Raw genomic sequence first — 27,556 nt, forward strand, 5'->3', positions numbered from 1 at the left:
GTGTTCAACATTATTTGAGAATTACAATAAATCCTTTCCAGCCTAGAAATGGGCAAATTAATCTAAAAATTAGACTTCATGCCATAGCAGTTTTAGACCCCCCCCTTATTTTATAATGCTCTTGTTATCATTATCAGCTAAATTGATAATTTTAAATGAAAACTTCAAATTATCAACAAAACTCATTTACTTGTTTAGATATGTGCACTTCATTTTCTAAAATTTCAAACATATATATATATTTCGTACACTTCACAAATATATGTTTCTTTCATAAGTTGGAGCAAAACACACCCTGTAGAAGTAGTATGTATGTAGTATGTCTGTAATATGGACTAGTTATTTATAAGTGAAAACCTCGAGGTTAATTTACCAGAGCATATTATGTATATTTCAATGACTATAAATAATCATTACTGAAACATCTATGTTATTAAACTCATAAAACTTACTCTTTAGTTATTAAACCAGTCCACATAATTTCATAACTATATTTAATATTAAATAACATTTTAAAAGCTCATATTTGTACAACTTCAACTTCACAATCATTATATTTATGTATTATCTCATGCACCTGATAAACATTATACTCATGTGACATCTCTTGCACATATTAAGCACTCAACTTACTAGTTTTATAACATCTTTATGCCACAGTTCACCAGGACAACATTCCTCTACATCAAATGTTGTTCCAAACAAAGACTGGAAAAGGTTGTTCAAGCCTTCCATACAGATACCCAGAGAGAAATATGGACAGAAGTCTGAATTCTTGATGTTAAACCTAAAAATGAAGATGTTTATTCACACTGTGCTTTTTAATACTGAAACTGTAAGAAAGTATTAAACACCTTTTTTTCTTGGAAAATTAACTAGCAAATATCCCCAGTGATTGAGGCTGTGCCTATGATAACAAAGGTCCTTCTTTGTATTGTAAATACACACAGCTTTTATCAGGATTATCAACAAAACATGCAATAAAACAATAATTAAATGCTTGTTGTTTTGGAATTGATATTAAGTACAGTGCACAACTAGAACCCAAGATGTAGCTTCACAAGGCAAAGATCTTTATGTGATCTGTACCATTGTCCTTCTATGTAAAACTTGCAGTCTATAACTTGACCAACTTTAATTTTAAAATTTAATAACCAAGGAAATACAACCATGCAGTTTTCAACATCTTGTAGCCTAACTCAAACAGTTTTTATTGAAACATCAGTACACTTTTGCATGTGCATCATAAGTGGCTCTCAGCACATTTAACCAATATTCAATTTCAGTCCACATTCACTGCACCATGCCCACAATTACAGTGATGATAGCATCCGTTATCCTGGTCTTTAGCTTTGTGATGTTTACTACAGGTGTGCGATATATGATATCCTTACAAAACCCCTATACTTCTTTCCTGTGCTGTCATCTGTAATTACGCTGCACCACAGTCATCGACTTGGTCCCTGCAATCCAAATGATGCATTGAGCTTTTTTTGCACGGTTGCCATTTTACAGAGTAACACTACTCACTGGGGTGGAAAAATATGACAATAAAAACTGTTTGATTTGGGCTACAAGATATTAAAAACTGCATGGTTGTATTTCCTTCTTAATTAAATTTTAAAAGAGGAAATACAATTTTGGACCATCCTGTACATAAATACACATACATATAACCTTGATATTTGGAATTGTCTGAAAGATAGTAACAAAATTTTATAATTTCACGATATTTATATAAATAAGTTTAAATATTAGCAGCATAGATTTAAACATAAAGAAAAGCAATTAAATAAGCTAACCTTTCTTTCCTATAACTGCTTGGGTAACAACGAGAATTTCAACAAAAATCTAAAAACTCTAAAAAAATTATAAAATAACCAAGTACATCTTAGAAGTGTGTAACTCAGATAAAATGGAAAGATAAACTTTTCAAAATGTGCACATTTAAAAATCATTCCTTTAAGGTGTAGATGTTTGTTTGTTTGCTGATGAGCACAAAGCTATATGATGGGCTATCTGTGCTCTACCTGTTGTAGGTACTTAAACCCAACTTCTAGAGTTATAAGCCCTTAGACTTAATAATAAGCCATGGGGGCATAAGGTTTAGAGCAGTTGTTCTTAACATTTTTTGCTCCATGCCCCACCTCAACACCTCAAAACATTTGATACCTCTCTTAATATAAAAACAAGTTTGGTGTTGAAAAGTTATAATAATATAATGTAAAATTTAGAAATTCAATTTTGAGTCATGAAACATTTTTCGCTCTTCACACCCAAATGAAATTGTTTTCTTATTGTAGCATTTCCAAATTTCCCCTCCTGTGGGGCGTGAGCCCCACGTTCAGAAACACTGGTTTAGAGAAACTGTAATGGCAACTATCAGAGAAAAAAAAAGTACACAAGTTTGGTAATCCAAAGAATAAACAATTTAACTTTTCAATTAAATGAGTAGTGAATCTCAAGATATGTACATGTCTAAATTAGGCAAACTTTCTATAAAGATTGAAATTCCCTTAAAACTGTAGGATTGATAAAAAAAACACTGTACACAGCATACAAGTTTTGAATGGGCTGGAAATATTTTCTATTAATCCTATAGACATGGGTAGTGGTCACAGAGCATGTCATCACGTTTCTACACTTATATTCTAAGTATTATTTAACTATTATATCATAAACATATATCAATAAGTTTGGTATCAAATTGTAGATTATAATTCAAATGTTAGTATTATACATGAGTTGATTTCTAAATTTGAAAGTAAATATTAGAAAAAGAGGATTAATATCGATTTTTGTGTGTCACATGGTAGGTTGCCTTTTAGATTTGCTCAGATTACATTTTATGACGCCCACAATACAATGTTTATAGTTTCTTATGAATTAGAAACTCAAATTTCTGATACTGGCAAGCTAGAATATAAAATAAGAACCTTCTACCTTTGATATTTTCTGAGATATCATAATATTTAGTGAATCCACCATACTGGCTCTGCCCACCACTTCACCATTTAAGAACACTTGTTTATCTACTCATACTTTTGTATACCAATAACTTTATAACCAATCAAAAGCTCTACATTTCTTCTACATAATTCTATCACTCTTCCTAAGTTACTTACAAGAAAAAAGGTCTTATATCACTGGAAAGTTTGAAGTATTACAATCAAGGCTACTTACTGAACAGAAATTGGATTTTTTTTTAGACCAATATACAATTTAGTTAGGAAGCCTGGTAAAATCACAGTGTATTTTTGGAGGTATTGGTATAGTACTTTACAATTTTTTGGTATTCCAAAATGCATATATATGTAGTCTACAAAAATTATTGTTTTTCCATCTCCACGTGTGAATTTGGATGAGGCTCACGACGAGGGTAAGCAAGTACGACTCACGAGTGCAAACAAGGACTTTATAGCATTGTAAGTAGTAGAAATCATTGTTTTCCAAAAATTTTTATTTACTGTTCTTTGTTTTAAGAAAAATAACTGACATTTAAGAATTTATTTGAAAATAATAATATATATACATATGTAATGTATGGTAACTAAAATATTATTGTATTTTACAAAATATTGGTACACTAGTGCTAAGAGTAAGAGATTTGTATTTTGTTTTGTTACAGACAAGTATAATTGTTTATTTATTTTTCAACTTGTTTACATTGAGGTAAATGGAAACAAATTATACAAAACTAAAGACTTGGCAATTCAAGAAAAGTGCGTCTACGTAATTTGAGAAAAATGGAGTGGCTCATAAAAGTCAATGAAATAAATTTATCACTGATAAACTGATCTCTACACATGGAAAGGAAATTCATTACATACAAGTGTATAGATCAAGGACAATTTGTATAAAAATGTTTCAGTAAAAAAACAATATTAAAAATAAGAGAAAAGTTTTAGAAAATATCATTGTACATTCAAAAAAAAAGTAATCACTGAATAATTTGTTTCTAAACTGATAAGCAAGAAGGTTAAACCACAAATACTAACTCAACCAAAATGGGCCACATTTATATCACTGGAAACTACGCATTTATTGGTTACTATGTAAGCATAGTAGTATAGGAAACAGGATGTTCATAAGCACTTACACTAACACTAAATCCCAACCACTCAGGAGGTTAACTAACATCCAAACAAGTTAACAAGTTTATTGGATTAGATACAACTTTGTACAGAGCCATACCATAAATATTTTCTCTTACTTTTATAAAGAACCTTAAACAATTCTTTTTTGCAATCACTGTACTATAAAGAAGCCAATAAATACTACCCCACTGTGTTCTCAGATCCGGAATTCAAATAGACTCTGTAGAAAATGTCCACTTATTGACTTACTGGATCAGCCCAGACTTTCTACAAAGTCATAACATAAACATTTTATAATACTTTAGACAACTGTCGTTGAAACCATTATACTGTCAACAAGTTGATACATCCTACCCCACTGTGTTTTCAAAGCAGGGAAAGTTCTGGGAATTGCACCGCATGAGCTTATTTGATATTGACAGTGTCAAACTAAGTAAGGAGTGGCAATTCACTGCTTTATATCTAGCAGGTTTCTACTTCAGCCACCAACAGTAAAATAAACATAAGAAATAGGTGTGAAAAGATTAGAAAAAACTCTCAGGAATTTTACTTTGGAACTTAGTAATCCATACTGAAAAAAAGACAGACAGTACAATTCATTTTGTTTCATCTAGTTTCTAAGTCATATCATAACAATAAAATTACTACAGAAAATAAGTGTGAAAGGTGAAAAGTATAAACTCTGACCATAAGTTCTTTGAAACTCTGTAATCAATACTAACGATACTATAAATTTTATTTTCCACTTTGCAACCTTTATTTTCGTTATACTTTGATTACTTTTCTTAGAACCTGGAGAATCAAGTGTAATGTTACAGTAGAGAAAATGACAGATAAAATATAAAGCTTTACTGAAAAGAATGTTTGATATTTAATATGAGGTTTTATTTTTCATTTGTTTTCTTTATTTATTATTATAAAAGTAACTAAAATGTAAAAAAAATAGAAACTTATTAGGTGAGATAAGGAATATTCATGGGGTATACTAGCGAGCAGCTTGTGCATTACACTATTCGATAGGGTAATGTGAGCTGGATGTGCACTGTGTAATTTTCAACTTGTGTTGGAGTATTTCAAGTCAGACAGAGTTCAATGCACAATAAAACAAGAAAAATTTAAAAATGTACATAGATGTATACTGAGAATTAAGCTATTTAGAATAAACATTTGCAGTTTTTTATTACAATTTGCAATCATTCTAGAACATAAGAAAGGGTAATTTAGATTTATTTCCTAATTTTTATGATGGTTATGAGGTTGGTCAAATCAACTAACACCACACAGAGTTAGGGTAGAGAAAATAGCAGATAAAATATAAAACTTTACTGAAAGAAAACATTTGAAATATATTTAGAATGTTTCAGAAATTATGCAAAGGAAATTTGAGATTTTTGAGATGAAGTTTTGTTTGTTTGCTTGTAATTAATCACAAAGCTACACAAGGAGCTATTTGTGCTCTGCCCACCATAGGTATTTAAACCTAGTTTCTAACATTGTTAGTCTACAGACATACCACTGTGCCACTGGGGGATATTGAGATGAAGAGAAGTATTTTCAATATTAACATGAAAATTACTTTGCACTCAGACTAGCAAAAAAAATACTTGATATAATCACGGACAAATCTTTTTTTAGTTTATTAAAAATACTTCTCTAAAAATATGATTATTTGTATATAAAACACTTGTAATGTTTACTGAAAATCTGCCAAATTTTGTGAAGATACACATACTATACTAAAAGTTAGTAGTATCAAAACTATAACAACTTTAAACAAGTACAATGTGGTCACAAGGTTGGTCAATTTGACTGAGCCCATGTGGAAAGAGTTAATCCAAAGCTGTTACAGTATGAAGGTCTGTTCTAACCACTGGTTATATCTCCCATCAAAATGGGCTTAAAACACACAAAAAGAGCTAATCAGTTTTCTCACCTGTTTTGCTTTGCAACTGCTGTATAATAAGGGATATCCCAAGGCATTATTTGCTAAAAAGTTAAAAAGAAAATTGTTACTTGAGAAAAATTAAATCATACTATAAGTATATGTACAACAAATGCTTTTTTCGCTCTTCAAATTCTAGTCTGATTTTCTCAAAGATTCTCAGAGATTTCTAGTGACACTAAAGGAAAAGAACACTGTTGTTTAGATCATGAAATTACCCAATATTATTTTATTCAGTACTTTACCAAGCAAGCTACAATATTGACTTTAAAATTCATCATCAGTGATTAAGCTTTTAATTGTGATTTAATTTTCTTTTATAAAATAAAAAATCTAAAATGCTCACCGACTCGTATCTATTTTTACTTCTCTTCAACTGTAGCATGTCATTATAGTCATTTTGGGCTCTAAGAAATATACAAAAATAATTTCATATCTAATACAAATACCATGAAAATCAGAAAGGAACAATCACTCAAATCATCACGTTTAATTACATGAATTAATAGTACATTTTAGATAAGTAAACTTACACTAATTCTTTTACTTCAAATCATTATAATACAATCCAATAACACAAAAATATACACCGAATTAGTCAAATCACCCAAATGCTAAATATAAGCATGCATCATCAATATTAATACCTGGGAGTGATCCCATACTGATTTTACACACAATCAGCATAACAAGCATTAAGGTAAATATTAACATATGTGATATAGAGTTGAACTACAAATGCATATACTGTTCCCACATTCTCATTGTACTTCACTGCACTGTTCACTACAAACAATGAATGACTGTATAACAATTATATCATTAGCTGTATCAGTTTAGTTTAAACACGGTAAGTATCAGCATAATACCTATGTGATTAACTGAAACTTATTATCAAGGTGAAGGTTTGGAACATACAAAGGCATTAATATTTACAAATCTTCACAGCCTATATCATTTCTGTAGCGTGCACAAACAATTAGTATGGACAAACTTTGTATCTCAAACATTAGACAATACATAATTATTTTGAGTCCATCACAATATGTGCATAGATCCATTCCACACATCTTGTGAAAGTAATATTTATCAATTTTTAAAAATCATTACTCTAAATCAAGGTGTTTGCATGTGAAATCTAACAGACATTACAAATATAACATCTTGTTCATCCTCTCACAACATTATCAATATTCTGATATGGTTGGACAAATTAATTTCAGCCTAATTCTGCACATAAAACAATGTTCCAAATTACTCAAAATTAGCTGCGTTTCTAAGATAAAAATAAAATTACTTTAAAATCAACCATTTTATGTAATCTCTTAGCTTAAATTCAAATATATTTTATGCTTGTTAAGCATCAAAAATATTTGTCTGAAGTTAACTTATTATTGTAGTATTCTCAAGTGCATTGATTTCTCTTATAAGTGACTGGGTAGGTTCTGTAGAATAACAGGTTTAACAAGAAGTGTTTTGTGACAAATAAATGTGAATTCTCTAACTTTTGGCTGTATTTAGCCAAGAAAGAGACTGTAAATAAAGAAAAACAAGCTTTCATTTCATCTTTCAAACATAAAATCAAACAAATGTATTTATGGTGCTTTACTGGAGGTTTGGATTCTCAGAAATATTTGCTGGAAGATGATGAAAAATCTGTTCCAAACTGAGAAAGCATAGCATTATATACACAGAAAAGTAATTATATTTTTTTCCAAGACACATATGCTATCCATGTCATTGTTGATCATTCCCATTAAGGAATAAAGGTGGTTGTATTCTCAAGTTATTACTTGACCTGCCAGTGGAAAAGATTGCTGTTTACTTCTATACAGTGTTCAACTTCACAGAAATCTTTCCCACAAGAAGACACACAGTATTCACTAGGTGAATGACCCTATTCAATAGGTAATTAAGGCAAAAAAACTTAGTTACTTCCTTCATCAACATCTCATTGTTAAAACTACATACACTTTAAGATACACTAGACTTGAATAAATTGGGGTTAAAAGGAATATAGTATGCAGAATTATTAGCTCAATCTTCTATTGCTGTTATAAATCATAAACAAAATAAGCCATGATATGAAAGATAAAGTAAACGTCCAACAGACAGACAAGTTTCTGTTTAACAGTAAGAATACCAAAAAGTATAGCTTCAGATATAAATTTAGTTTTTAATATGATACCATACTATACGGCTCCACAATTATTCAAAATATTCAGTTACTCAAAGACAACCAATGAGCAAAGATAAGTTGCTTGTTTTTAGGATACATTTTTTTAAACCTCACCTGTATACGTTAACATTTTCCTTGCCTGTAAGTGTATTTCATATACATACCTCCACACACCTCCTAGTGTTGGCTTTCTCCATGATACTCCATGTAATGGTACAGTCTGGATTGAGCAATTGACTAATTTTATTACCACAAGGATACCTCTAGTGGTCTTGTGAAATATGCAATCTCAACAATGGGCACTGGTAAAGCCAGGGCAGATGGTTTGAGTGCTTTCCATTACCCTTGGCCTGATTCGGATTTTGGAGACATATACATAACCTGGAAGGCAACACCAGCCATTTCACAGAATACTACAAAAAGGAAAAGGGTGATTAAAATGTACTTAGCCTTCTCAAAGACAGTATGTAGTTTTCTTGATGAACAAGGATTGGAAGAAGTAAAAATCCCACAGGAGACAAAACAGCAGGATGAAGATAATGGTGGATGAACGTGTGCAAATTTATCCACATGATAGCCTGAAGGATCTCAACCAAAGATCAGTGAAAATGAGATGAAAGAGAATGAGATAGTTGACAGGCCTGATGCAACAAAATGTGGAAGAATAATCAATTCCTGAGCAACTGAAGCCTTAGAAAAAAAGGCCACATCTGGATAGAGGAGTAAGTAAGTATGGGGACAGAGAGCAGGAAGCATTAACAATAATAGTAACCACAAACAAGAAGGTAAAGAAAACATGGCTTCTGAAAAAGAAGGTATAATGAACGTGAAGCCAACAGCCTGAACAGAGTATGTGTAAGAACACGTCAAACCATGTCAAAGTCCCACAGTCAGGCATGGAAGTAGGAAGAGGGAGGGGGGTCAGCAAAGAATAAAGGATTGGAAAAAAGTGGAAATGACAGGAGAGGAGAAACCTAACAGTAATGGGAGAGGTAAAATTTTAGTTGATAAAGTCACTCAATAGTGGAAACTGACAAACCATGGTTGAACCATATGAGAGGCCCAAAAGTGGGCCACAGTAGGATGGATGGAGAAAGGGAAAAGTTGATGGACCAACTTCAAAAAACCTGCCACTTCTGTTGATAGATGGACAACAGGAACTGGATAAGAAAAATGTTACACAATTGGAGAGTCCAGATCTGTGAGCAATGGACTGGATAACTCCCTCATATGATGATAAAAGAACAACATCCTTGGGTGAGACCAATACTAGCTGAGAGCATCAACTACCAGGGCTAAAGGACGAGAAACTGGGAACCCAAAGAGAGGAAGTTTGGGGTTGAGAGTGGCAAAGGCAATGATGAGAGCCTTACCCAACTGAGGCAAAAACCCAATGAAAAAACCTGCAGGTAGAGAGACCACTTCATTGTTAGAACCCTGACCAGCTAAGAGAGGTGATATGCCACAAAGTTCAGCCTTTGGCACATGATAAGCCATGAGATGAACCAAAAGGAAATAAGCCCAAAATAGCAGGTTCAATGTGGAAAATTAGAGAGTCCTGGAACAGGTATCCATCTAACAGTCAATATAAGAAATGACAGTGGAATTGTTGGAATGGATCATAACCAACAAATCCATAACAAGAGGGAGGAAACTGGAAAATACTCAAAGGACAGCGAGAAGTTCAAGGATTTTGACATACAGTGAATGCTCCTCATGAGTCCACATGCCCAAAATCCTGTAGTCATTCAGAGATGCCACCCTAGCCTGAGAGAGAAGGATCTGTGAAGAGATGGAGATCTGGTTCGGGACAACAAGGGGAAGTCCCCTTTGGTGTGGGCATGATTGATCCTTCAACACAAATTCTCAAAAAAAAGAAGAAAGGAGTGGCACAATCAAGGACAACAGATTCCAAGAAAAGTTCTACTGGAAGAGGCACATGTGCATGCAGCCTAAATGAATGAGTGGTTCAAGAAAAACCAGAGTTCCAAAAAGGAAAAATACCATGTGTGTAGAGTGTAAAAGAGATGCACACACCTCGATGACAGCACAGTAACAATTTTCTTTCCACTGATTAATATTATACACTGAGAACCCATTAAAGAATTTCCTGTTATTACTGAGGCAAACTACCTTGCCATAAGTAAAATGACAGTAAAAATCTTCAAGCTCTATATTTTGACATTGCAATATCAAAGCCCAAGAACAAATAAATTTACAACACTTTAAAAAACAATGCCCTTCCATTATGACAGTAAATATATAAATCTCAAAAAATACAAGTTTACAGAGTAAACTTTCAATATGACCATAATCTATAAAAGCTGAAAGACAAATCAAGCTTATAGACAACATTTTAGCTTTAACTTGCAATACACAAGTTTCAATAGACATAACTTAAGTTCATGAAACAACTCACCAATATACTGTACATGCACAAACTATAAGACAAATCCATTCTATGAAACATCCTTTCAATGACTTTACAATAGCATACCTAACTCCTTCAATATCAATAATAATAAAATTTAAAATAAATCACCACATAAAACTTGTTTCCCCACAAACTTTTATACTTTCCCAGGACTTTTGCCTTCTTGCAATCAGTCATCATTTTGACAAATGGAAGTTGTGAAATTGATACAATTGCTCATATATAATCAAACAGTAGTGTATCACTGAATAAAACCAAAAAGGACCACAAATTATGATAACAATACTTTATTTCAACAAAAAAGTAAATAAATAAAAAACAAAAACTCAAGCACGACATTGAATCCATAGTAAACAGTAATTAAGGTCATGGGCTTCCTAAACTAATAAAAAAATGTAGTCACTATGGCCAACTTGTAGTACTTTCAGGTATGCAATACATAAACTATAAAATAAATAAGTTTAAAGAACAATCTTCCAAAATAACTTTACATTTTAAAATCTGCTAAAACCATAGTTGATAGCATAAAACCCTTCAATTTACCCACAAAAACCTTTAAGACCACTATTGTACTTATGTAAGTGTAATAACAAGGGAAATAGATGTTTTCATGCCATTTAATTCATTAGTAAGTCAAATATTAATAATCACCTTTCTCTTAAGCCATCTGAAAGAATATCCAGGAATTCCTTCACAGTCTGAGGATCCCCAGCAAGACTTCCTCTTACTGCCCGGTGAGCATAGGTTGGAAAACCACACAAGTTTGCAAGCTCATTTCTAGAGATTAGTAGTTCATCAAGGAGTTTTGCTTGATGACTGTCTGGAAAGAGGTATATTTTATAAGCTGCTTCTCGCACCTGTAAAAGTGCAAAAATAACTAATAATTAATTCATTAGACACAAGAGCTGACACAAGTAGCTTATAGATCTCAAATCAACAGCATTCAATGTTTACACTGTTAATATTAACCATCAAATTAAAAAAAACTTACTTCAGAAGCAAAATTAAACTTAGAGATAAATCTATGCTGTTTCCTACACCTAAAAACATATAAATCTCATTTGCATAAAAGAATTTATTATCAACCTATGTAACAGGGTTGACAACAAATAACACAGCTTTGTCAAAACATTGGGAGCAAATATGTTTCATATATCATTAGGTGAAAAAACATGATCCAGGATGTGAAAATTAAAAAGAAAATTACTTGTCCAGGAGGATAAGCACACACATTTTTTACTTGTCCTCAGATGGAAAACACTTGAACAAAAAGCGATTAAAATTGTATTACTGCAGATGTAACCATCATTTCTCTTTATAAATGTTGGATCTACTATATATGTGTATTATCTCTGAAAGTCAATAAAATACATGACAAAAAATATTAACTGTTGTTCTGCTCTTTAATTTTGGCAAATACAAAATAAATGCAGACAAGAGCAATTTGACATGCAGTGTTAAGATAAAAACAACAAAAGCTTTTCTGACTAGTGTAGCTGACTAGAGTAACCTAGTATGGTAAGTATTTCAATTTTTAAATTATTGTAACCAGGTAAGTTGAAATGTAAATCCAATATATTGACTAGGTATCTATTCTTAAAATGCTGATAAACAGTCTGATTGAACAGTATTCTCCATATGTCATAGTGACCATTAAACATAGTTTTCAATTGACACAATCTGACTAGGTATCTTAAAATGCTGATAGACAGTCTGATTGACCAGTATTCTCCTTATGTCATAGTGACCATTAAACATAGTTTTCAATTGACACAATCTGAAATCTTCTAATTTAGTAAGTGAATTCTCAGTCTAAGTTAACAAGTCACTACTCATGAAGTGACTTTGATACCGCATGCCCATCCACATGCCGATGGCCAGGACCAGAATCTAGTCAATGCTCCACTTCAGGTATAGCATTGAATTATTTTAAAGGAGTATCATTCACACTAATTTTTATGATAACATTCAATGTGTCTTGTTGTAGTTTGGTACATTTAGAGACTTTCTCAATATTCATGGTTGAAAATCCCCTCTTAACACCAGCTGTGTAGATGACTCTTGCATGAGAATTTCCAAATATCATGTTTCTTCAAACTGACACAGAAATCGTTTCAGATGTCCAAATTTATAAATCTCTTTAACTATGTAATTTAAAACATTATCACACAGCAGACTTCTTGGTATAAAATGACTGGTGAAATGGAAACAATTTAAATAATATTAGAAATTGGACAAGAAGCTGTATTACCATTTTCAGATGAAGAAACTTTCAAACACAAAAAAACTATTTTTAATCATCAATTTCATCACAACATATTCATAAAATGCAACATGTGTTTCACATATCTACTTTGACTGAAAAGCATAAACCACACCACTTTAAAATACAATAATTAAAAGTCAAGATCATTTAAATATGAAGAAGTTTGAGATGTATTACTTTACTTAAAGATCAGTCTTAAAAAATGAAATAAAATAGCATACAATCCACACAGTATCATAAAACTAACCTTTGCAGCATTGTTTCAACATTCTCAATATGTAATTTTTAGTACACTTTATTAGCTTAATCATAATACGTTATAAAACTACAAACATCTAGTATTTTCATAACAAGTGATCTATTTTCTTTCTCCAATAACAAAAACTTTCTACCATCAGCATAATTTGCTCTCTAACTACAAGAGATTGTCACAAACATGTGGAAACACAAAACAAGTATAACTTATGCCACATATTTCTGAGATAAAACAAAACACACTTCCCAAGAGAATGCATTATAGACATCATAGTCATAATTGCTTAGCCTTCTACTGATAACAGAACAATTAAAGGCATTTAATTTATGTAATTCTAAAAATATTATTTAGATTTCATTTTCAAATGCAAAATATGAATTTACATTACATCAAATTTTAATTAACATTCTACTCAACTTACATACAGTATCAAAAGTAGCTAAAACTATTCTATCAAATTTATGCATCAACAAAAGGAGTAACTAATATCCTACAAAACTTGAAAATCAACTGTAACTATAAAACTACCTTCTAACAAACTTGCAAATCAAACACATTGAAATACGAAATAATGTGCTAATCTACCAGTTTCCAGATTCAAACAATCACAACTAAGGCAAACTTACCAAGTCATTCTCAGAATCAGCAAACAGTCCTGTGACTAGAATACTTTCCCCTTCTATTGAAAAGCTGTGAAGAAAACTTCATGTATAAAATAATTACTGTTTTCACATTTACTATAGAACTGCATCATCAGTTAAACAATAACAATAATCCAATAGTAAAAATCTTGTACAATCATCACACTTGAGATCACTAGCAATACTGATCTGGTCTGTTTATAGGGAGTAAAAGGTAACTTGAGAATGTTTTTTACTTTAATTAAGGCCCGTTGTTATTGTTAACATACTCTATTTTGAGTTTAAAGGTAGCACATATGTGCATCAAAATTAAAAATGAATTCAATCTTTGATACATTTACTAATTTGTTTTGAAATAATAAAAAACATGTTCATAAAAAATACTTCATATTTTTGTTCTATTAATGTTTTTCTCCAACCAATACTACCCAAAAAAAGTGAACTGGATGATTAGTGGAATTTGTTAAACCATAAATCGTTAGACTCATTCATTAATTACATTCAATTAATTGATTATTCTCATAGGAGATAGTTAAACAAAATTTATAATGCTAAAAATTGAATTTCAATACCCATGGTGGGCAGAACACAGATAGCCCATTGTATAGCTTTGTGCTTAACAACAAATAAACTTAATGCCAACATTTCAAACATTTGGATAGTTGGAATACTTGAAAACCTTCACTTCAATTAGTTGATTATTTTCAAGAGCCATTACACTAATCAATTAAGCTGACAACTTGAATTAATCAAAAATAATAATAAGAACTCATAATGGCAATATTTTTATTACTGGATAGTTGGAATACTTGAAAACAACAATAATCAGAAACACTAACTTTGATTAGTTGATTTTCATGACATTAATCAATTTGATAATAAATTTGATTGACTATTTAATTAATTTACAGAACACTAATCAATGTAACTGACAATCATCAATGATACTTAAAATGTATATTCTACAATAGCAATAAAGTGACCCTTTTCTTGAATTACAAATTATTATTTTATTAAAATCTGATGGAATTTTAAAACATTTAGTAACAAGTATGAAAAAAAAAACATTCATAGTGCATACAAGGAATGCTCTCAAATAAAATGTGTGTTGACAGCAATCCTATAAATTTATTTTAGTTAACAGAAAATATATAAATAATATATTCATGTAGAGTAGCAAAATAAAAATATCTATTGAGCTCAAATTACCATACTTCTACAAATAAGTGTAAATAATACTCTGAAGAAAAAATTAAGATACACTATATTAAACCATCAAAATATCTTAAAATTATTTGTGTTCACTTGTTGTTTTACAGCTTTAATGTAAACAATACTTTTGGTAAACATCTATTTCATTAAACAAAATTTATTAATCTTGGAAATCTATCATTTTATTACAAATATGCTTACCACTGTCTTATGTTTTCAGGTAACTGAGATTTCAGTACAGATTTAGGCTGATTGGTTCCATTCACAAAGTGAGAGCCAATATGAAGGATGTATTCGTTCAGTGCTACAGCTCTCTCTCTCTATTAATTTAAATAAATAGTTTAGGCAATTGAACAGCTTAACACACTATAAAAACCTAAACGTTTATAAAGGAAACTGCACTTTATCCACATCATTTGTGCTACAAAGTACTTCCACCCATTATAAATATTGTACTTCTAATGTAATTATTAAAGTAAGATGGAAGGATTATAAAATGACTAATCTTGCATCTCATCTTAACCTTCTGTATAAAGTAATTTATAGGAATCTCTACATTTATATTACTTGTCAAACCATCTTAATTTGCAATAAAATAGGAATTTGGTTATCTAACAAATTTTATCTTCATGTGCAAACTGATTGGAGATCATGCAGTAATTATTTCATACAGAATATATGTAAATTATTTGTCCTTGTCATATGTGCACTTAATTATCATATTCATTGTATAAAAAGACTTATGTTTATTTGAATATGCTACTGACATAGCAAAAACTATTCCAATGTAATATTTGGTTTTGGACCAGACTACTTACACAGTGGCTAGAAAAAATTATGTAGAAACTAAGTTATAAGCAAAATGTTTTTACACTGGAGGATTTTTATGAATATAAAGAAAAAGTATGTTTATGCCAAAATTAACTATCACTTCGTGATACCTCATTGTCCATGTTATGAATTTATATAATTTCTTTTACTATGAGGTCATAAAAGAAAATAAAAGTTCATATAAAACTAACATTCAATTAAGCAAAAACCTTGGTAATGTAATGGGAGATTGAAGACATTATTAGTATTTTCATTTAAACAAAATACTGTGAATGCCTGTCTTTATAAATATGAAAACCTCTGAATTTTACACGATTGCCAGGAAAATGTAAATTCTAATGATACTCATTTTACATAAATCAAATATATGAACAAAAAACAATCTTTGTAAAATACAATACCATTAGATCATCTACATGAATTCCACTTTGCTCAAAATCAAATAAAAACAGTTCAGCTACATGTTCATCAACTGGATTAGTCAGGACAATATCACCTTCCTGGGTCACTTTCTTCAAAGCATTATATAATTCACGATTTGTATTCAACCTGTAATTACAGAAAACTGCTGAAGCATTTCAAGACTTAATAAGTTTTATTCATTGGAAGATTCCACAATGTACTGCTTTTTCTATACATAATTCAAACCTAAAACTTTAATACGTATATCACGAACCACAACAGTGGTTCATAACAGAGATTGCAAGGAATTGCACAAAACCCTAATAGAACATTTGGGCAAAAAGCACCTGAAACAGTAAAGATTCAGTTCAAACAACACTTTAAAACCTTTATTATTGGCTGCTAAGGCTGTACACATATAAAATGCACAAAAAACACAAATGTTAGACTTACAAGGAAAATAAAATTTGATCAAAACAGCCAATTTGTAATTCTTTTTATCATTATTCTCTTGCCAGTCTACAATCAAAATGACTTGGTAGATTGGACCCAAATATTTTGTAAAATACTAAATAAGGTACTGCAAAGGTTGTAGGGGTATAGAAAAGTCTATTTGTTTCTTCTATATTTTACATAATCTAAAAAACATCATAATTCTAGTATAAATAATGTTATCATTACCCCTTGAAGTTAGCTTTCTTACAATTATCTGGTGTTCCTTTAAAAAGCTAAGTACCAGGTGAATCAGAAATTGGTCTTGTGTCATTTCTGGGACAAGGTGCATCAGCCCTCCAGGACAGGCATTGGCTGTCTGGTGTCACTGCTCGTGACCCTTTGATCATGTATGTCAGACTGAAGCTGCCCTTCCATCTCACTACAACAACAAGAAAGCAAACGCTCTTCCTGTCTTCTTCTCGGCCTTTCCCCACATCAACGCATAATTAAAATTCCATGGAAGCCACAGCTTTAACTACCACAATATCTAAAAATTATCAACAAGCCATGAAAGGGGTGAAGAGAAATAACTTCAATTTCTGTCCACCCCTGGGTTATTAAACCTAAATACCTACCACAACTGGATTGGATTGAATCAGGAATTACCAGTCAATAATAGAGAACATTTAGATGACTGTAACATCTAGATACTCAATGCTTATACACTATACTTTAGAGAGCCAGCCCCTATATTATGTATGAAGTGAAGGAGTAAAAAATAATAATCAATATACCTAATATTGCATTTTATTACACAAATTCATAGTATAATTACTTTAAAAGACACAAAGATTTATTTAAAGCAATGTTTTAGATGTGTATGTTTTATCTGAATAGGCTGCTTTACTACTGGTAAAATTTTATACCCACTTAGTGGGGAGTTGGATCTTAGTCTAGGCATATATTTGCCCATTGTTATGCATCATATACAGAGAATTTAGTTACTCAGAAACTATATATGCTCACTATATTCTCAAATAAATCTACATGACAATCTCCAGCTGCAGCTTAACATTTTACATCTCAAACTATTGCAATCAAATAGTCAACAGGTACAGTAAATCATCATGAACCATATCAGCTAGCTACTAGCTATATTTATTATCATTACAATGTATAAAGTAAGTTACCATATCAAGTAATCCTTTACCTATAGTTGAGCACAAAAAAGCCAGCAAACAAAATAAAAAAAATGGAAATTTAAAAACCAGCAAATAGGGATCATGAAAATAGTAAGGAAAAACAGTTGGAGATACTGTAGACATTATTTACTCAAACTACAAATCCCTATTTTGACTCCACCATATGTAACTCTAAGTAACAGCCAAAATAGGGGTTTATAGCTTGAGTTAATAATATCAACAGTATCTCCAGCTGTTTTTCCTTACTATTTTTCTATTATTTGAAATCATAATCTAAAATAATTACAGCAAAGGAATTATTTAGGATTTATCTTTCATTACAAACTAGTTATAGTTATGACTTCATTACTGCTAATGACTATTTTAGTACTTATCAAGTTACACCCAAAACAATCATCTTTATAGGAGTCATATTTTGGCTGTAATCTCATAAAACATGAACATACATTTGAATACTGTGATTCAAAATTCTGCAAAAATAAGAGCCAGTCATTTTCATATACAAGTTCCAGTTATTAGCTTTTTATGTATAATTCTCTAAGTAACTATCATAACTGCCAGATAATGTTATTTGATATTAAGATTTTGTACTTTTATTACTAGTTTAAAAAAACTTACTGGGATATTATTTGTATGCAATGCATCTTCTGTGTTATTTAAAAAATTGTTGAAGTTAAATACAAGAAAGTTGGGTGCAAACAAAAACTTGATGATTAAAGTAACATTAATTGAACTTGTAACCATATCTTGTAGAAATAAAGAATGTAGTTTTTACAACAAAATAGACTAAGTTTATTTGTCTTCATTTACATTTTATAACACAATTTGTAGTACTAGCATTCTATAAGAATGGTGATCCAGTTCCTGTGCTGCCATGGAAACTACTTCCTCTATCATCAGTTATGTAAAATGTGATAGCCATTATTCTTTGTTAATACCTAACACTGCATTTTTCACTGTAAGAAGTTTGTGAAAGAACTGAGATGTCAATTTTAAACTACACATTTTAACAAATTTTCTACCGACCCTTGATTGTACATGGATGTCTTATTTAAAGACCAAGTTTAAGCTCATAAAACTTGATGGGATTTGCATCAGGTGCACTTGATAGGTATGTGGTCAGATAGGGTTGCTGTGCGATTTCAGCTTCTTCAGACATGGGTTTCATGGAATGACTGGACATTTGTGAGCACTCATTAACTTAACACTGCCATAAGGTATGCTCAGCTTCAATCCAATGACATTTTGGACTATTTATTTTGAAAATGAGGTCATTACTCTAAATTAGCTTGGAATGTAGTTTTAGAGCCTGTTACTGCTATCCAAGTTCTTCTGCTTCTATGAACAACATTGGAGTTTGTCATCTTCAAAATGTTTTGTCCTCTGATTTATCATCATTTAACAAAAACATCCTTCGATGGAAAGAGCTGTAACAAAACACCAGCCATAAGTCTAATCATGTGGAATTGTTTTGTCAATGGTTGAGAATTTGCAGTGAATCACATATATAGGTGCTTTTCAAAATATTTCACCTGTGGTGACACAACTTGCATCTGCTATAACATTTTACTGCATTGTAAATATGCTTAAATAAGCATATTTCTCTTGAAATCTCAGGTTTGAGCCTGATACAGCAATCTTCTAAGTAAAGTTTGGGTTTAACTAGCTCCTTAATTTTGAAGGTGAAATATTCTCCTTCATTGCAAATATCTTGATATAAGCATATTTCTCTTGACATCTTAGGTCTGAACTTGAAATAGCAATCTTTTAAAAAAAACTTGGGTTTAGCTAGCTCATTAATTCTGAAGGTGTGAAGTTGCAATTTAAGGCTGTAAAACAAAATGGAACCTTGCTTTCAGTTTGGGCACATGAGCAGTACATGAATCCACACTTTCAGGAACTGAAAAAACTATACTTGATAGCTTTCTCTCAAAGTAGGAAGTATGTATATTTAGGTTGCTAGTAATGAAAGGCTAGTAGTAGTATTGATCTCAATCGATAATTCCCTTAGACAAGCAAGACTAATCTGTGATCTGTAGGACATGTAGTTAACATCTTTCTTTGTTTAGGAAAACTTTAAATTTGCTTAGAAAAATTAAGACATTTTTCTGGAGAAATACTGATTTACACTGTTAAACTTTGGATTTTTTGTGTATGTTTCAAAACTGAAGAAAGTGTTTGTTCTTTCTTACATTAGCTGACAACTCCTCTAGACTCTTAAGAGGTGTACAGTATTGTGGTGGGGAGGAGTATATCATAGGTTAGTGTCCATATGAAATCTGTTAGCCCAATAATCTGGGTCTTACTTTCTTAGTTCAATTTTTTTTTTCTTATAGATATCAGAGTTGTACAGATTTCTCATGCCAAGCATGAATGAATCCTAATTGAAATAACTATTGAAGGAGGGAGTTTGTCAACTAAAACTAACAAGTTCTATCATTCCAAAATTACCACTGTTCTGGTAATCGAGTTATATCATTTTTGTCAATGACCAAGTCTGTAAGTTTTGTAAGTGACAATAAACCCAGACTTTAATAAACCTCATCTCACCATATGATAAGCCTATTCCAGATATAATAAATTTTCCCACCTATATTACCAGTCACACTAAACTAATGCTTCTTGAGCGGGTGTGTGAATTATAAGCCAATTTTTGTTTACGTACATCAATCATAAATGACTATAAATATTAAGAATATATCTATAGTATGGGGATGAATTAAAAAAAGGACCTAAAATTCAGTGGTTTTGAATAGTTGACTATTCTTCTGAAGAACAATAGTCAACTATTGGAAAGCACTCTATTTAAATTGATTGCACCTTTTGTGTGTGCTTCTGTGTGTTAACTCTTTCATCAGAAGTTAATGTTTTCTACACTGAAAATATATTTCTGATAGATACTTACCTCTGTTCACAGTAACAACTATTCTCAATCTGACTGCCCTCTAGTGCACAAATTTTTGTTTGCCACTAGCCTTGAAACTCCTAATTCCACATGGTTCAGCTACATTTAAGCATGCAACAGTATTCCATCAATAGGAGTGTGACAAACCCTCATCCCTCAATGCAGTTGAACCCAATCTTCACTTCATGATTAGACACAAAAAACAACACCAGAAGTGGGGAGGATGGATGGGAAGTGAGACAGAAGATAAGTATCTATCAGAAATATATTTTCAGTGTAGGAAAACATTAACTTCCAATATGATTACTTACCTCTGAAGAGGTGACATCTGAACAAGGTATATACTCTTCACCCATGTGAAGCCAACACGTATGATGTCACAATCATAGGACAGAACAAGGTAACAATCCCAAATCTCTAAGACAGAGCAATGTGTGTAGAGTGGCTAGAGCATGTTGGAATGTAAGCAGGAGGTAAACTCCAGTCCAGACCAATGACACCGGGAGGAACTTGACCTGGCCACGACAAGAGGGTCCTCAATTATTTACTTCAGGTCTAGGAACCAGAAGGAAAGAGGAGTCTACATTCCAAAAACCTAAACCAACATGTGCACAAACCCAGCACAATTTGCAACAATAAACCCTAGAAATGTACATCTGGACAGTGTCAGGAAGGTGAAAATGAAACATGGAAGGTCAATTCCAGTCCAAAAACAGTTGTCATTGGGGATGTAATATCCATTCCATGGTAGGAGAAAGTTCCAGCCCACTCAGGTGTGAGGACTTATGTTGGCTGGCCCAGTTCCAACCAAATTTAGTCTCCCAGGAACCGACATCTAGCGAGGGTTCCCAGCCGAAGGGATGAACTGCAAAAGAGACAGAAAAATCAGCAACATCGAGAATAAAATCACCAGACTCTCAGCAGGAGAGTCTCACCTTATACACAGACAGATCCCCACCAATCTACTCTCAACTGAGTGGAATTGTGCACGCTCATGAGAATTCCTACATGATCCACCACCCCAGTGGCTTGGAAGTTGGAAGTGGTAAGGACTCCTGTACTCCACTGGAGAAATGCAATGGGTGACCACAAAACCATATTTTGAAAAGTAGACCATTTTCGATTCACCAATCTATGGAACATTAGAGATGAGCAGCAATCTCTTTCTGCTTTACTCATGTCAGTGTATGGTATGAACATATTTATGACACAGTACACTGTGAAGAAGAACCTGCAAGCGATTTTGTATAACACTCTATCTCCACAATGAGCATGACAGACCTTATAGATCTCATGGTGCAGACTTTGGATATCAGTATACCAGGTCAGGCACCATTCACCATCAGATGGTGCAAGTAGTGCAACTCAAAAGTGTGGGGAGTGGTCCACATGCTGGCCTGGATAATCTCCTCCAAGGGACAATGGAAATGAGCAGCCAAGGTCATTGTGAGGTAATGGATCTGATGGGAAGATACATAGAACAATAGACAAGATTTATGGAGAAATATCACAAGAAACGGACAAATTCCAAATTATAAACAAACAGGAGTAAGAGTCATGAAAAAGTGCAGTTCACAACAAAAAACAAACACAATCTAGCTCAGAGTGGGAGTAAATATTGGATGTGGAAGGAAGAGATATAACTGGAGAGCAAAACACAGTATAAAAATGGGAATAAAATAAGTAGATGACAGGGGTGCCCTATAGCCAGCAATAGATGAAAAAGTCAGACCCTTGTCAAACAACCATCTAAAAAATCAGATACCTGATGAAGGGACAATCCATGCTGGATAGACCAATGATGTAATATTCTCCACTTATGTTGATACACAGACATGGATGAGGAATGGTTAGAGTGAGACAACAGGGATGCTACAAATGTGGATGGTCCCAAACCCCTCATCAGAGACCAGACAAAAGCCATGTGTGAAGATAGAATGTGAGAAAGGAGGGATGAAGCACACCTGAGTAAAGTATTTAAGGAGGGACTGGGAGAAAAGAAGATGTAATGGAGGTTGTAAAAGGGTCAGGGAAGGAAATCACAGCTAAGCTGGCCAGAAAGGAGCCACAAGAAGGACCCAACACAGAGTAGACTGGATGAGACAAATTACTCAGAGCAGAAGACAAATGTTAAAGTATGTATAAAGGAAAAGGTCCTTCCAATCCTGACTGAATACATCCATGGCCAAAGCCAAATGATGTGAAACTGGGGAACAAAAGAGGGGAAGCTTGGCATTCAAATGAGTGGAAAATGCATCCAACTGGGGATAATTCAACTGAGAACATAGACATTGGAATACCTTGAGGTTGAGAGAAAGAATCTTGTTCGGACAGACAGACAGACAATCTGCAACAAGATTGAGTGCACCTGGCTTGTGACAAACCAGCAAATGAAGGTGATGGCTGTGAGCCCAGAAGAGGAGATACAGAGTGCTAGAGCACAAGGACCAGAATCGAGTGCCCTTGATTGGTTATATAAGAGACAACCATCGAGTTGTTGGAATAAATCATAACTGTTGTGCCCCACAGCACAACAGAAAATGAACCATCATCTAACAAAAAGCAACGAGTTCCAAAAGGTTGATGTAAGGACCTAACTTCTCCTGACACACCAACAGCCCAAGATCTCCTGTGTATTGCAACATGCACCCCATCCTCACAATGAGGCATCTGTGAAGATATGGCTATCTGGACAGAGAGGAGGAATAAATACCGCCAATGATGTGTTGTACCTGTCTAACCACCAGAGGAAGTTGGACTAAAGGGAAGCAGGAAGGGATATCCATAAATCAAGAGGATCCCTGATGAGGTGCCATTGATCTTGTAGTACCCACTGCAAAGAACACACATGGGCATCGCCCAGAGAGACAAGAGCCTCCAGTGATGCGCAAATCCCCAAAACAGACAGAACCTCTTGCGCAGGGAGAGAAGGTGCTGATAGTGCCCTCTGAATGAAAAACTCCATATATCACAGACAAAGAGGAGAAGGTTGGACTCAATTGAAATGCAAGTTGAAAATAAACACCTCCAGACAAACAGGATATTGAGTTGGTTGGACAATAAACTTCTCCACCTTGATAAACCATCCCACCTGAGCAGCTTCTCTGAGAAGAAATTGAGTGTTTGAGAAATATTCTATGTAGGATGCAGCCAGAAGAAGACAATCATCCATATAAAGATGGAAATTGAGCCCGAATGTAGGAATCAGGAAATGACCTTACCACCCAACCAAAAAAAAGCGTAGGGTGCCAATGCCAGCTCGAAAGGAAAAGCTCTGAATTGATAAACATGATCTTTGTGGGCAAAACATAGATAATGACATAAAGCCCAAGCAATAGGGATGTCAAGATAAGCATTGGACACATCGAATCTCATCATCCAAAGCCCTGGAAGAAAGGCCCATCTGAGAGACAGGTAGGATTCCATGGTGAACCAAGAAAGTGGTTCAAATGGGAGAGATTAAAAACAGGACACCAATGCCCAGTCTTCTTGGGGAAGACAAAATGTCGTAAATAGAGTCCCTGGAAGCAAAGGAGAAACCTGTTCGATGGTGCCTCAATGAGAGGGTCTTGAATTGCTTCTATGAGGTGCTTGCAGAAAACAGAATCATGAGGACAGGGGATAAGGCGAGAGGTGTGAGAAAATGGAGGGAAAATCCTTCTTATAAAACTCAAATGACCCAAGGGTTTGCTGAGCAATAATATGCAAGTGCATAAACCTCTGTAGTGCATGGAGGGCACAGTATACTAACGCCCAGATGTAATTGATCTGCATGAACCCCAATATCAGGTGAAGGGAGGAAAACAAAACTCAGAACTAGGTGCTGCAGTTAATAAGGAAGGGGGGGGATGAAATTACATGGGTGACAAAGACAAAATACAACATATCTGTGATATCAAGTCTAAAAGTGGTGATTGAGGTTTAGGTGCTTCAAAAGGCTGAGAATGTGCTTGTACAGCAAAGGAAGGGGTAGGAAGAGGTTGTCCAAGTCTGCATCATCCTGATTTAAGTCCTCAAGTAATGGCAGAATTGCCTGTAGATGTGGAGATCCCTCAGCCTACATGAAAGAAGTCATCTCCTGATGAACTACGGCCAACACTTCTTCCACTGATAACACCTATAGCCATTATCATGGACTTTTGAATGCCAGTACCATCAATAGCCACTGTAGTCATAATATTAAATTGTGAATTCATGAATATTGACTAACTACCAGTAATTGAATGAGAAATAGACTTCACAATCAAATAAAGAAATCCAGCTTGAAAGTGGATTATAAACAATACTTTGAAATGTGAAAATCAGTAACTGAATATTTTTAAAACACACTAAAGAAGAAGAAAAAAATTTGTTGAAAATCATGCACTAGGTTTTAACACTGTCATGCCAAATCAAGAAGTTAAGATTGGGTTCAACTGCATAGAAGGGGTCAGTTGCGATAGGAGGACTGTTGCAGGCTAACTTGCATGCTTAAATGCAGCTAAACCATGTAGTATACACATGGAATTAGATGAGAGTTTCAAGACTAATGGAGAGAAAAAATTTGTACACTAAAGACCAGTCAAAGCGAGAACAGCTGTAATTGTGAAGAATGTAAGTAATCGTATCAGAATGTATAATGTGAGTGGGTTAATACCCCAACAAGCAAGTGCTCATGTTAATTTTGGTAGCTCATCACAATTATGTATTAGCCATAGGCATCAAGCTACCAGACTTGTACACTCTGTGTTATGATGTGTGAGAAAGGGGTTTAATTCTAAATTAATATTATGGATGTTTTCCATTAGAATTAAGCATGGTTAATTCTTTCTTTTTTTCAATCAATTAGAGACTTCAAGTAAAGAATCAAAAGTATATCTTACTGTTTGTCAATTTTAATACTTTTGGATGTTTTGAATGCAAACATAGTGAATGCATTACAGATATTGAGAGCCCATAAAAAATTTCCTCATTTAAAGAACAATGCCCTTCCACTATGACAGTAAAATATACAAATCACAAAAGGGCACAAGTTTACAGAGCAAATTTCCAACATGACCATAAACTACATAGGCCAAAAGACAAATTGTGATTACAGAGCATTCCAGCTTTAACATACAATACTCCAGTTTCAAAAGACACAAGTTAACTTTATGGGAAAATCCACCAGTATGACTATACATGCACAGACCATATGATAAATCATTCTTTGATGTATAAAGCTCTTCAATATCAATAATAATAATAAAATTTCAGGGATCAAAACATTACATTCCTGCATTTCCAAGGAATTTAACTTTCATCTTTTTAGTTGGCTTTCCCTGATCGGGAATGCATGGTCCATCCATATTCCTGTAGTTATGACCAATGAAAGTGAACATACTGCATGGATAAAATAAAAAACAATTCAAGAGGAAATGTAATCTTCCGGATAGCTTTCCCTCCAGTGAATGCAATTTTATTTCATTATCTCTACTCCTGAATTTAAAGCATGAGATACAAATATCATAAAATCATTGGTTATGTCTGTAGAGCAATGTAATAAAATACTGAGATAAAATAAAACTAGATTTTTCCATGTTATGTAATATATCACCTTATAAAGCACTTGATAATGTAATACATATAAATATATATATCCATATACATACACACATACACAAAATGTTAATGGGTGTAAGTCAATGCACTTTACAAATACACTCTCACCATAACTTTAATAGTTACATAAATGCATTATATAAGACACAAGAAGTATAAAGTAGTATCTCGAGGAAAGAATCCTCATAGAGGTTGCCTACAAAAATTAATAAGTTTTATCATTTCTAATAGTTACTTAACCATTGTTCTGGTTACCAAGTTATATACTGTACTTGGTAATACACTGTTTCATATAAATTAAACAATATACACACACACGTAAAATCTACACTTTACTCAAATATATAAAAAGAAAATCAATGCATTTATACAAAACTCACTTTTCTACAAGCCCACTTATTGCCATTGAGGCATTTTCCGCAGCTTTAGCAAATCGGTTCTGAGGATGTCCTATTCTAACAAACTCTGCCTAAAAAAAATTCAAAAATGTGATATAACTTATAATTCTAAATAAATGAAAGCTCCTGCACAAAAAACATTTCATTTAGACTTAACACAAGATATTTTAAAAGATCAAAAGAAATTATTACTTGTACCTATAACTAGGAATTTTCAAATTGTGAAAATGTTATAATTTAAGCTAAAAATAAGTTAGTGTTTATATAAAATGAATTAAAAATAAATTAGTGAACCAAAGGTACTGCCTTAGACAAATGTATATGTAGCTTACACTGCATCTTACAGTTTTACATTTCACATCACATATTTAAAACAATTACTCATCAACACATACACAAACTACACTGCTTCATAGTCAAAATATTATTTTTAAACCACACAGTAAGCTATCAATAAATGAAAAACTAAGTGAAGATGACTGGACTATAACCCTACAAAAGTGGATCATCTTCTACAATTTGTAATAGTATAGCTAATATAACAATTTTATGGGATCTTCAAATATGAAAGTAACAAATACAAATCTCAAAAGACAAGTGTACAGAGCAAATTTTCAACATGACCATAAATTACACAAGCCAAAAGACAAATCAAGATTACAGACAACGTTCCAGCTTTAACATACAATAGCTCAGCTTGAAAAGATCCAAGTTGTAACTTGTTGAAAAAAATGAGTTATTTCTGTAATTTTGATTTATCATTCCTTTTTGTAAGT

The 27,556-nt window shown here is 32.8% G+C and overlaps 1 protein-coding gene across 3 annotated transcripts in view; it reads right to left on the reverse strand.

The window, feature by feature from the left end:
• LOC106460120 (mitochondrial intermediate peptidase-like) overlaps window positions 1-27,556 on the reverse strand; it is a 62,747-nt gene that overhangs the window by 20,630 nt on the left and 14,561 nt on the right. For 2 of the 3 annotated variants that reach the window (XM_022386765.1, XM_022386766.1), the window contains exons 3-11: window positions 26,763-26,851; window positions 16,260-16,407; window positions 15,229-15,347; window positions 13,801-13,864; window positions 11,304-11,509; window positions 6,386-6,446; window positions 6,031-6,083; window positions 1,803-1,817; window positions 634-787 (exon numbers count right to left, since the gene is read on the reverse strand). In XM_022386765.1, the coding sequence (XP_022242473.1) occupies window positions 634-787; window positions 1,803-1,817; window positions 6,031-6,083; window positions 6,386-6,446; window positions 11,304-11,509; window positions 13,801-13,864; window positions 15,229-15,347; window positions 16,260-16,407; window positions 26,763-26,851 (909 nt within the window). The remainder of the gene's footprint in view (window positions 1-633; window positions 788-1,802; window positions 1,818-6,030; window positions 6,084-6,385; window positions 6,447-11,303; window positions 11,510-13,800; window positions 13,865-15,228; window positions 15,348-16,259; window positions 16,408-26,762; window positions 26,852-27,556) is intronic. The other variant, XM_013919803.2, reaches the window with a different exon arrangement.

Source organism: Limulus polyphemus, unplaced genomic scaffold, assembly GCF_000517525.1.
Source record: "Limulus polyphemus unplaced genomic scaffold, Limulus_polyphemus-2.1.2 Scaffold713, whole genome shotgun sequence".
Classification (NCBI taxonomy): Eukaryota; Metazoa; Arthropoda; class Merostomata; order Xiphosura; family Limulidae; genus Limulus; species Limulus polyphemus.